The following is a 13,157-nucleotide window of genomic DNA, read 5'->3' on the forward strand; positions in this document are numbered from 1 at the left end:
AAGACAGCAGTCTTTATAGTGGAAACACCGTAAGTAAATATTTCCTGTCTGTATATAGATTAAAGGGGGGGGGGGGAATATGGCAAATGCTGAAAAGCCATGATAATAGCATATAATTCTAGTCTTTGAGCTGATTTTAAGTTGACTGTTTCAGTATAAAGTTGTCCATTGATTTGCAAGAGCGATTTGCCATTTATTGGAAGTTTCCCAGAGCCATTGTTGTTGATCCGTTGAAAAAAGAACAACAATAATTTTGAGGCTCAAAACCTATAAACTGTAAGGATCGCCTATGCCCCTTGATAATCCAGGAGGCAACAAGATAAAAATATGGAAGTGTATTCCATGGGCTATAAGATGATTCAATGTGCCCAAGCTGTAGCTGCTCTTGTACCAATTGAGCAGCTGCCCTAAGTTTCTCCTGAGAAAGGGGCCATTGGTCTACCCATACAGGATTATCTGATTTTAAAGTAAATGGGTCTGCACAATGCATTATTGAGGTAGCAGGAGCTACCAAGGCCCCTATGCTAAATTTTGATATCCTAATCCACACCTTCTGGTATTGGGTGCCACTTCTGTGGGGGTGAGAATTCCTCGCTGTTCTTTCCCTAGTCCCTTGGTGGGCAAAAATCCCCGATCAAGCATCTGAGTACTGACTAATCCATTTGGACTGAGAAGCAATGCTCCCATATTTTTCAAAACATCTCTACCCCACAAATTAACTGGCAATCCAGGGAGCACATAAGGCTTAAAAAAATCCAGAATGACCTTATAGAAAACCAGAACTTTGTTGAGGGGATTTACTCTGCCCTATACCTTGTAATTCTGTGGCTGCTGCATGAGTGGGCCAGGAAGGAGGCCAATGTAGCTTAGCAATAACAGATACATCAGCTCCATTATCTAAAAGTCCTTTAAATTTATGCTCATGTATTGTTAGTTCCATTTCAGGGCATTCCTGACCTATATTTTTAAATCCAATTGGCATAATCAGAGGAACCAAATCACCAATTTTCTTGGGGCCTCTTTTGCAAGATGTGGCCTGAGAAGCAGAATTAGCATCCTTATACTATTCTTCTAACTGCCTGAATTAGCCGTGAGACAAATTCTTTTTTTTTTTTTTTATTAATTTTAATGGGGTGACATTGATAAAATTGTCTTTTGTCACCTTCTAACTGGTTATCTTTGTGACCCACTCCTCCCTCAATCCCCTCTCTGTCCTCCCCCCCTGTAACCCCAACACTGTTATCCATGTCTCTGAATCTCATTTTTATGTCCCACCTATGTATGGAATCATATAGTTCTTAGTTTTTTCTGATTTACTTATTTCGCTCAGTATAGTGTTATCAAGGTCCATCCATGTTGTTGTAAATGATCCGATGTCATCATTTCTTATGGCTGAGTAGTATTCCATAGTATATATGTACCAAAGCTGTTTAATCCACTTGTCCACTGACAGACACTTGGGCTGTTTCCAAATCTTCACTATTGTGAACAATGCTGCCATAAACATGGAGGTGCATTTATCCTTTTGAAACAGCGCTATGGTGTTCTTGGGGTATATTCCTAAAAGTGGGATAGCTGGGTAAAAAGGCAGTTTGATTATTAATTTTTTGAGGACTCTCCATACTGTTTTACACAGTGGCTGCTCCATTCTTCATTCCCACCAGCAGTGCAGGAGGCTTCCCTTTTCTCCACATCCTTGCCAGCACTTACTCTGTGTTCTTTTGTTGATGAGCGCCATTCTGACTGGTGTGAGGTGGTATCTCATTGTGGTTTTCATTTGCATTTCTCTAATGATTAGTGATGTTGAGCATTTTTTCCATCTGCCATTGGCCATCTGTATGTCCTCTTTGGAGAAGTGTTTATTTATTTCTTTTGCCCATTTTTTTTTCTTTTTCTTTTTCTGAAGCTGGATACGGGGAGAGACAGTCAGACAGACTCTCGCATGCGCCCGACTGGGATCCACCCGGCATGCCCACCAGGGGCAACGCTCTGCCCACCAGGGGGCAATGCTCTGCCCCTCCGGGGCGTCGCTCTGCTGCGACCAGCGCCACTCTAGCGCCTGGGGCAGAGGCCAAGGAGCCATCCCCAGTGCCCGGGTCATCTTTGCTCCAATGGAGCCTTGGCTGTGGGAGGGGAAGAGAGAGACAGAGAGGAAGGAGGGGGTGGGGGTGGAGAAGCAAATGGGCACTTCTCCTATGTGCCCTGGCCGGGAATCGAACCCGGGTCCCCCGCACGCCAGGCCGACGCTCTACTGCTGAGCTAACCGGCCAGGGCCTCTTTTGCCCATTTTTTGATGGGATTGTTTGTCTTCCTGGTGTTGAGTTTTACAAGTTCTTTATAAATTTTGGTTTATTAACCCCTTATCAGACGTATTGTCAAATAGGTTCTCCTATTGTGTAGTTTGTCTTTTTATTCTGTTCTTATTGTCTTTAGCTCCGCAAAAGCTTTTAGGTTTGATATAGTCCTGTCTGTTTATCCTGTCTTTTATTTATCTTGCCCATGGAGATAAATCCGCAAATATATTCCTGCGAGAGATGTCAGAGAGCTTACTGCCTATGTTTTCCAATAGGATACTTATGGTTTCACGACTTACATTTAAGTCTTTTATCCATTTTGAGTTAATTTTTGTGAATGGTGTAAGTTGGTGGTCTAGTTTCATTATTTTGCAGGTAGCTGTCCAATTTTCCCAACACCATTTATTGAATAGGCAGTCTTTACTCCATTGTATGCTCTTACCTCTTTTGTCAAATATCAGTTGTCCATAAAGGTGTGGGTTTATTTCTGGGTTTTATGTTCTATTCTATTGATCTATATGCCTGTTCTTATGCCAGTACCAGGCTGTTTTGAGTACAATGGCCTAGTAGTATAACTTGATATCCGGAAGTGTTATACCTCCTACTCTAGTCTTCTTTTTAAAGGTTGCTGAGGCTATTCATGTTCTCTTTTGGTTCCAAATAAATTTTTAGAATATGTGTCCTATATCATTGAAGTATGTCATTGGTATTTTAATTGGTATTGCATTGAATTTATAGATTGCTTTGGGTAATATAGACATTTTAATGATGTTTATTCTTCCTAACCATGAGCACGGTATGTTCTTCCGCTTGTTTGTACCTTTCCTAATTTCTTTTATCAATGTTTTTTAATTTTCCAAGTACAAGTCTTTAATCTCCCTGGTTAAATTTATTCCTAGGTACTTTATTTTTTTTTTGGCTGCAATGGAAAAAGGGGATTGCTTCCTTAATTTCTCTTTCTGACAGTTCACTGTTTGTGTATAAAAATGCCTCTGATTTCTGAGTATTAATTTTATATCCTGCCATTTTGTTGAATTCATGTATCAGGTCCAGTAGTTTTTGACTGAGACTTTAGGGATTTCTATATTCAATATCATGTCATCTGCAAATAATGATAGTTTTACTTCTTTTTTTCCAATTTGGATGCCTTTTATTTCTTCTTCTTGTCTGATTGCTGTGGCTAGGACTTCTAGAACTATGTTGAATGAGAGTGGTGAAAGAGGGCATCCCTGCTTTGTTCCTGATCTTAAGGGGATTGCTTTTAATTTTATTCCATTGAGTGTGATGTTGGATGTGTGTTTGTCATAGATGGCCTTTATCATGTTGAGGTATATTTTCTGTATTCCCAGTTTGCTGAGAGTTTTGATGATGAATGGGTGCTGGATTTTATCAAATGCTTTTTCTGCATCTATTGAAATTATCATGTGGTTTTTGTCCTTCCTTTTGTTTATGTGATGAATCACATTGATTGATTTGTGAATATTATACCAGCCATGGCTCCCAAGAATAAATCTCACTTGATCATGGTGTATGATTTTTTTCATATATTGCTGGATCTGGATTGCTAATATTTTGTTGAGGATTTTAGCATCTAAATTTATCAGGAATATTGGCCTATAATTTGCTTTCTTTTTGTTGTCTTTGCTTGGTTTTGGAATCAGAATTATGCTCACCTCATAAAAGGAGCTTGGAAGTCTTCCTTCCTATTGAATTTTTTGAAATAGCCTGAGAAGGATAGGAGTTTGGGTTTTTTTTTGAATATTTGGTACAATTCTCTTGTGAAGCCATCAGGCCCAGGACTTTTCTTTTTGGGGAGTTTTTTTAAAAACTGTTTTAATCTCATTTGTTGTAATCGGTCTGTTTAGGTTATCTGATTCTCCTGGATTCATTTTTGGAAGATTAAACATATGTTTTAAGTAATTTGTCCATTTCATCTAGGTATTTTGGCATACATTTCTTCATAGTATTTTCTTACAATATTTTGTATTTCTGTTGTCAGTTGTTATTTCTCCACTCTCATTTCTCATATTTATTTGAGTCCTCTCTCTTTTTATTTTGGTGAGTCTGGTTAAAGGTTCATCAATCTTTTTTTTTTTTTCTTTCATTTTTCTGAAGCTGGAAATAGGGAGAGACAGTCAGACAGACTCCCGCATGCGCCCGACCGGGATCCACCCGGCACGCCCACCAGGGGCGACCGACGCTCTGCCCACCAGGGGGCGATGCTCTGCCCATCCTGGGCGTCGCCATGTTGCGACCAGAGCCACTCTAGCGCCTGAGGCAGAGGCCACAGAGCCATCCCCAGCGCCCGGGCCATCCTTGCTCCAATGGAGCCTTGGCTGCGGGAGGGGAAGAGAGAGACAGAGAGGAAAGTGCGGCGGAGGGGTGGAGAAGCAAATGGGCGCTTCTCCTGTGTGCCCTGGCCGGGAATCGAACCCGGGTCCTCCGCACGCTAGGCCGACGCTCTACCGCTGAGCCAACCGGCCAGGGCCAAGGTTCATCAATCTTGTTTACCTTTTCAAAGAACTACTCCTGGTTTCATTAATTCTCTGTATTGTTTCTTTAGCCTCTGTGTCATTTATTTCCACTCTGATCTTTATTAATTTCTTCCTTCTACTACCTCTGCACTTTACTTGCTGTTCTTTTTCTAGTTCTTTTAGATGCAGGTCTAACTTGTTTATTTGAGCTTTTTCTAGTTTCTTAAAATATGCATGTAATGCTATGAACTTCCCTCTCAGGACTACTTTTACTATGTCCCATAAATTTTGAGTTGATGTATGCTCATTATTGTTTGTTTCTATAAATTTTTTTTATTTCTTCTTTGATTTCATTGTTAAACCAATCATTATTTACGCACATGCTATTTAGTTTCCAAGGGTTTGAGTATTTTTTAGTTTTTCTGTTGTGGTTGATTTCTAGTTTCATGCCATTATAATCAGAGAAAGTGCTCGATATGATTTCAATCTTCTTAAATTTGTTGAGTCCTCTTTTGTGCCCTAACATGTGGTCTATCCTAGAGAATGTACCATGAGTACTTGAAAAGAAGGTATATTCTGCTGCTTTGGGGTGAAAGGTTCTGAAGATATCTATTAAATCGAGTTGATCTAGTGTGTCCTTAAATCTGCTGTTTCTTTGTTAATTTTATTTCTTGAGGATCTATCTAGTGATGTTAGTGGGGTATTAAAATCCCCTACTATTATAGTATTGCTGTTGATTTCGCCCTTTAAATCCATCAAAGTCTGTTTTATATATTTAGTTGCTCCTATATTACGTGCGTAGATATTTATTACACTTATATTTTCCTGTTGGATTGCTCCCTTTATCATTATGTAATGACCTTCTTTATCTCTTATTATAGCCTTCATTTTAAAGTCCATTTTGTCTGATATAAGAATTGCTACACCAGCTTGTTTTTCATTTCCATTTGCGTGAAATATATTTTTCCATTCTTTTATCTTCAGTCTATGTGCATCTTTTGTTTTAAAATGTGTCTCTTGTAGACAGCATATGTATGGGTCATGTTTTCTTATCCACACAGCTACCTTATGTTTTTGGATCAGATCATTTAATCCATTTACATTTAAGGTTATTATTGATATGTAGTGTTTTTTGCCATTTTATTCTTTAAAACTGTATTCCTCTTTTGCTATATTCTTTTTCCCCCTTGATCTGTTTACAACATTCCCCTTAGCATTTCTTGCAGCATTGGTTTGGTTGTAGTGAATTTCTTGAGGAATTTTTTGTCTGGAAAGCTTTTTATATCTTCTTCAATTTTAAATAATAGCCTAGCTGGATACAGTAGTCTTGTTTGTAGGCTCTTGTTCTGCATTACTTTGAATATTTCTTGCCATTCCCTTCTGGCTTCAAGTGTTTCTGTTAAGAAGTTGGAAGTCATCCTTATCGGGGCTCCTTTGTAGGTGATAGCCTGCTTTTCTCTAGCAGCTTTTAATATTTTCTCTTTATCATGTAGCTTTGGTATTTTAATTAGGATGTGTCTTGGTGTAGATTTCTTTAGGTTTCTCTTTAATGGAGTTCTCTGTACTTCTTGAACTTGTGAGATGTTTTTCTGCCTTAAGTTAGGGAAGTTTTCAGCTATGATATGTTTGAACAAAGTCTCTATCCCTCATAGTAGTTATTTCCTTATATGCCTTGACTGGACAAGCCCAGGTTTTTGAACCTGTGACCTCAGATTTTTAAGTTGATGCTTTATCCACTGTGTCACCACAAGTCAGACAAGAAATAAAATATTTTTAAAAATCAGTGCTTAATCCTGACCTGTCAGGGCACAGACATAGTATGTTGACCCAAATGCATTGGTCACTGGTTTGGAACCAAGGTCACCGGCTTGAGCCAAGGTCACAGGCTCAGAGTCGCCAATCACATGAGAAGAAATCAATACACAAGTAAGTAAAGCAATGAGTTGATACTTCTCTTTTTTACTTTCTCTATCAAAAAATAAATAATGAATAACTGATTAAAGTGGATCACAGAATACTGAATCATAGTGAGGGGTGAGGTATGTTATGTAAACAGACTACAGCAACAGCACAAGTTATACAATAATTACAAAGGTGCATTTCACAATGTCTCCCTGAGCCCTCTACCCAGGGTGTTAACTGGAGGCCCATCTCTAGCCCCCTACGCCATGGTATGTTGGGGGCCTGTATATTCCAGGGCTGTGTCCACTGAAGAAAGTGTCCTATTTCCCATAAGTCCTGCCACATGGCCTAAGCCCATAGATCCACTGGCTAGTGTGCCAAGTAGTAATCCAAAGGGTCAGTCCATGGTTAGCTCAATTGTTGGTGCAAATCACCAGAAATGAAGGTTCATTATGAGCAACAGGCCATTAGCTCTTTCAACACATTGGCTGCTTTGGCCTGTGCCTGTGTCCATCCAAATAGTCTCAGTGGCCAGATGGTTGGCTATGGCCATCCACGTGGCAGGTTGGCCACTGGTAGAACCATCAGTATACCAGGCATCCTCAGGGATGGGCAGCTGCCCCTTCTGGAACTGGCTCCTGATCGCCAGCTGCACCAGACTCTAAGATCATATAGTGGCTGGACCCAAGACTTCCTGCAGTTCTGGCCTCAAGGGGCTGGTGCTAAGAGCACAGTGTTGTTGCAAGTATGAACCCCACTTGGCCAGGGTGGAGGTTTGAGCCATACCACTACGTGGTTTGGTTGCCCAGTCTCTCACCCATCCTGGAATAGAGTATGTTGTCTTGACCATAACTGGAGTTGTGGTTGTAATACTCTCAGTGGCCAGGAGGGCAGCATACACAGCTGCCAACTGTTTCTTCACTAATGAGTAAGGGACTTCAGTGCCTTTTCACAGTTGGGACCAAAACCCAATAGGTTGCCGTAAGCACTGTCTGTTGCCACAAGCCCCTTCCAAACCCCTCAGAGGTTATATGAACATCTAGCTCATAGGGCCTGGCAGGATCAAACACAATCAAGGCCTGTGCCACCTTTACAGCTCTCTTAGCTGCTACAAGCACAATTATTATCTTCTAATGCCAACACCTGCTGCACATTACAAGTGGATCAGTGGCTTGCCAATTCCACATGGGCTCTCCAGCCTCTCACCCATACCCATTGGACTGGTCCCTAGGCCATCGCCCTATTCAAACAAGGATAACGGGTTTTGGCGGTCTTCCTCTTCCTAAGTTGTCTCAATCATATAACCTTGTAACTGTGCCACCTGCACACCAACCATTTTATTGGTAGCTGCTGGGGCCATTCATCTCAGCAACTGGAACCTCTGTTTTGGTTTAAATTGCTGCCAAAGAACCAGAAAAACTTTATTAGACTTGCCATCTTATTTCTCCCTATCTCCCTCAGCTGCAATCAAATCTACCCACATCTGTGTTCAGGTGCCCTTTACAGGTTCATTTCTCTTGTGAATTGTGGAGGGAGGGGGCAGTGCATTGATGGGATGCCCACATAGGGGCCCAAGATAGACACTAGTGACCCAAAAAGGGCTGACAGGGCACTACAGAGAATAAGATTGATCATCCCTGCCATAAACACTTCCTCATCTGGCCCACGGGACCTCAGGTTGAAAACATTCTTCATACCCAGTTCCTGGAGGACTTGCTGTAGCTCCGCATAAGACTGCCACTGACTCACTGCTCCTGACAAGTCTCGAACATTCTGCCAAACTCTACGAATGGCAACCATCACCCATTCTAATAAGGTGTGGTTTCCTTGGCTACCATGGCAGTTATAAAGACACTGCCTGAAGGAAGAGTGCATGGTAATGGCGGCCAATTTCTCCATCTCTGTTCTGGAGAGCATGATGCCATCCACCCCCTATGTCCCACAACATCAGTAGCCAGGCTGCCAGGAGCTCAGTGGGTTTCGGCCTGAATTGAGTCCCCAACTCCATCAGCTCTACCTGCATTAGGGCAGACACCACAGGGTGCTCAACTACCTGCAGAAGGGGATGTGCCTACAGCTGAGACACTCTTGGCTGCTGGGTTTTTACCTTCTGGGTAACTACCAGCCAGGCTCTGAGTCTGCAGGCATCAGTTTCATCTCAAACGTCCTCCTCAGAAGAGTCAGAAACGACTACAACTGCTGACTCAGGGCCACTCCACCTGCAGGGATGCAGCTCCTTTTCCAGCACCTATTTTAGCTCCTGTGGCTGCCGGCTCTTGGCTTGAAGCTGAAGCTCGAGGTCTTGAACCTGCAGTTGTTTCTCTAACAACTATCACTGCCAATGTTCAGATTCTAGGGCAAACTGCAGCTCACTAACCAGTAATTTCTTCTCCAGTGATTGTTTCCATTCCAGGTGTCACTGGTGCTCAGCCTGCCTCTTACATTGCAGCTCTCGAACCCTGTCGGTTTCCTTCTCCAGCAACTGTTGCAGTTCCTGCTGCTGCTGTTGGCACTCAGTCTGCAGCTCACCCTGGAGGTCTGAAAACCAGGTGACCTCTCACACAGAGCTTTCAGTTTCTTCTCAGATGGGTGTAAAAAACACCCAGCCCTCAGCTCTCAACGGGAGCCACAGGGTACAGCCACTCCTCTATGCCACCCCTCAAGGTTGTTGGTGCTCTATACCAATTTGATCCAAATCCTGCTCACTACACCAGATTTAATGCTGGTGGATGAGGCCAGGCAGGTTCACATTGGACTCAGGCAGATGATAGAGAAATTGCATTGGGCCATTCTGTTTAACAGTCTCACAATGGTGGAGGAGCAAACAGGCAGAGAAAAACCACTTCTCACGGGCTCAGGGAAAGAAACAGCAAAATTGCCCCTCGCAGTGGTGGGCAGGCATTCTGCAACCCACCATTTTCCCTGAGGGCAGCACCCCTAGCCTTACACAGACTATACAGACGTGGCACTGCCACAGGCTCACGCACTAATCAGGCCAAGTACAAACAAGGCTAACATAGCTGTTTTCCCAACAAATATAAAACTTTCTGAAACTTTTATACTAGTGGAAATTATTTTGTCTCTTTATTGAATGTGTTAGGATTGCATAAGTACTCACGACATGGCTGAAACCGGTTCATAAATCCAGAAGGCCAAACTTAGAAGGAGCTTCCCTTGTGGAGGCAGAACCTACAGATCTGGGCCCTTAGCTGGAGTTACAAACACACCTGGCTTCAAATGTATCAAGAGAAGGTGTGGCTGTATTGCAAATGGACACATGTCTGCTTGGGTTCAGGATCCTGTGGACCCGTGTGGAAAATCAAAATCATCTGTTCGGGTAGACAGTGCTTGAAACAACGATAGATGCATTTTGCAAATGTGTGAGAATTTCCCCATCAGAATCCTGACTTCAGTTGTGGGTCTGTGGGCTCCTCCTCTGCCCTCTGCCTGGGGCTCAGCTCTAGGCTTGCTTTCGCTGCCAACTCCCAGCCTGACCCACTTTGTATCTGACTGGATGAGGGGGCTGGGTTTTTGGGTTCTAGGTCATGGAGTGAGCCAAGCCCTTGCTCTGAGTCTGGGGGGAAGGCAGGCTCCCAACCCCTGAAGCAGAGTTCTATTACTCTCACTGCCCTCTGACTCTTCCTATGCTCTGTGGGTTGCGGGGTGGGTTGCGGGTTTGAAACCCAGTCAGGGCACACACAGGAAGCAAACAAAAATGCACGGCCGAGTGGAACAACAAGTGTTCCCTTTCCTTCTCCCCTCTTTCTCCCTTCTTCTCTCTGTCTCTCTAAATATCAATAAAAATTAAACCCTGGCTAGATAGCTTTGTTGGTTGGAGTGTCATCCCGGAGTGCAGAAGTTTCCAGGTCAATTCCCTGGTCAGGGCACAAACAGGAGCAGTTTGATATTCCTGTCTGCTTCCCTATCTCCTTCAAAAATAAAACAACAAAATAGTAAATAGGATAAGCAAACAACAACAACAAAAAACACCACATTTATTTCACTGTTAGTCAACCACGTGTGGTGTTTCAAAATAAATAGAAGTAGTTTGGCTCCACCCCAAACCCAACAAACCAAAGGTCTTGGGTGGGGCACTGAAATGGTGAGCAGAAGCGATCAAAGTCTCTTGCAGAAAGAGAACGTAAATAGATCTCACTGAGCCTATGAGTCAAAGGGGCACATAGACGCTGAGCAGCAGAATGGTCTAAGGGATCGGCTTTTAACCTCCCAGTGGATTCAGTAAGAAGAGACGGGCACAATGGTACTTACTGTGCTCCTGGTGCTCTTTGTCTCCTGTTTCCTTCTCCTCTCACTGTGGAGACGGAGCTCTGGGGAACAGAACCTGCCGCCGGGCCCCACTCCACTCCCCATTATTGGAAATATACTCCAGTTAGATGTGAAGAACATCAGCAAATCCTTCAGCAATGTAAGTATGGTTTTTGTTCTTCGAGCAGTTTGCCCAAGGTAAGTAAATTAACATTGACTTCTAAACAAAATATATTTAAGGTAATCAGCATATGTTAAAATAAAATTATTAAAATATGTCATTATAAAGCAAATACTGCCCGTGTAGTACTATTTTTGGTGTTTCATCGACAAGAATAGAGAAGTGAAATAAATGCATGTTATGAGTGTGGTGCATTAGGTCTCTGCGTGCGGCATCAGCACAGTAAAGTAGCAAAGCACAGGAGAGCTGCTGTCCTTTCTTGTTTCCCTATCATTTGCTATGGTTTTTAGCTGAAGGTAAATGGTAAGGAATGTGTGTTTGATTAGATTTCATACAAGAAGTCGTTGGGCATGTGGCCCTGAAGCCATCCCGTCCTGGGCCAGGGGCTTTGCTGTCCCCCTTTCCACTTGTCACCTGGAAGGCCAAGTTGAGGCCTGTCACGAGCTTGCCTTCCCCCACTGCCTCCCACACTCACCTCCAGTCAATGCCACCAGACTCAGGACAAAGTGTTGCCCCCACCTACCGGCTGGAGGAGAGCCTGCAGCCGCCACTGTGCACGGGCTCAGGCAGCACAACTCAGGTCTCTTCACCCTCAGAACCAAGAGGCAGACAGGTGGTCAGACAGGTGCAGGCTGAAGCCTCACACCCCTCCTGCGAGTGTGTGATGCACAGAAAAGCAGGCCAGTCTGGTGAATGTCCTAACCAGGTTTACCTTGCAGAATCTTCACTGTAGTTTCAAACAGTGTGTTCTAGGTCACTAGGCTCCGGCCTTCTCGTGTGGCCTGAAGGGAGGCGGGGGCACTGGGCGCAGCACTGGCCTCTGGGGTCCCTCTCTGACCAGGTGCATGTTTCAGATGAGTCTGTCACTGCACCAAATTTTCCAGCTCAAGAGCAGGGTCAGGTCAGAATGAAAAAGTGACCCCATGCTTGACATGTGTTTACAGACAGCCTCTGCTGTCTCCACCCTGAGAAAGGAGGGTTTAGGGTTGGGAAGGGTGAGGAGGTCAGTATGTTTAATGTACATGGGGTAATAGGGAGCCTGATTGGGAGGATAGAAATATACCAGGACCCGGCCGTGTTTCAAACGATATAAATTATTTTATCAGTGCATTTGCAAAGATTTTTTGGGTTTTTTTTATGTTTGTTTGTTTGTTTGTATTTTTCTGAAGCTGGAAACGGGGATAAACAGTCAAACAGACTGTCGCATGTGCCCGACCGGGATCCAACCGGCACGCCCACCAGGGGGCAAGGCTCTGCCCACCAGGGGTCGACGCTCTGCCCACCAGGGGGCGATCCTCTGCCCCTCTGGGGCGTCGCTCTGTCGCGACCAGAGCCACTCTAGCACCTGGGGCAGAGGCCAAGGAGCCATCCCCAGTGCCCGGGCCATCTTTGCTCCAATGGAGCCTTGGCTGCGGGAGGGGAAGAGAGAGTCAGAGAGGAAGGAGAGGGGGAGGGGTGGAGAAGCAGATGGGCGCTTCTCCTGTGTGCCCTGGCTGGGAATCGAACCCGGGACCCCTTGCATGCCAGGCCGACGCTCTACCACTGAGCCAACTGGCCAGGGCCTGCAAAGGTTTTTAAAGACATCCATAATATATTTTTTCCTTTAGATACTAGAGTTATCAGTGTAACAGCTAATGCAGTAATGATTTGTTTCAAATGCCAGTGTTTAAGGTGTATGAAGCTGATTTTATACATTTTTCTTGTTAGCTGCATTGTTAGGTTTGTGTTCAGGGCTCCTTTAAATTCAGAGCCCCTTTAAAACTCATATTCCCCTCACCCAACTTCCCACTAGGGCGACTTCTTCATTAAGCATCTCCCTCACCCAACCGCCCCCTCCCCTTAAGCAAGCACCCCCCACCCTGTGACGGTTCTGGGAACTGTCCTTGGGGCAAGGCCATAGGGAGAGACCTGAGGGGGGAGAAAGGAAGACAGTCTGTATGTAATCAAGGCCACAAACTAGGATCTGAGCATGTCCTGGTACAGGCAACTCCAAACCAGCAAATGCCTGCAGCAACTCCTGTATCTAACGCTCCCTCCCAC

General features: G+C 44.0%; 1 protein-coding gene across 1 annotated transcript in view; it reads left to right on the forward strand.

Annotated features, from left to right (window-relative positions):
- Positions 1-10,789: 10,789 nt before the first annotated feature.
- LOC136384670 (cytochrome P450 2C21-like) overlaps positions 10,790-13,157 on the forward strand; it is a 31,634-nt gene continuing 29,266 nt past the window's right edge. Inside the window, exon 1 of the mRNA XM_066355128.1 lies at positions 10,790-11,096. Coding sequence (XP_066211225.1) covers positions 10,929-11,096 — 168 coding nt within the window. The 5' untranslated portion in view covers positions 10,790-10,928. The remainder of the gene's footprint in view (positions 11,097-13,157) is intronic.

This window comes from Saccopteryx leptura, chromosome 13 (assembly GCF_036850995.1).
Source record: "Saccopteryx leptura isolate mSacLep1 chromosome 13, mSacLep1_pri_phased_curated, whole genome shotgun sequence".
Classification (NCBI taxonomy): domain Eukaryota; kingdom Metazoa; phylum Chordata; class Mammalia; order Chiroptera; family Emballonuridae; genus Saccopteryx; species Saccopteryx leptura.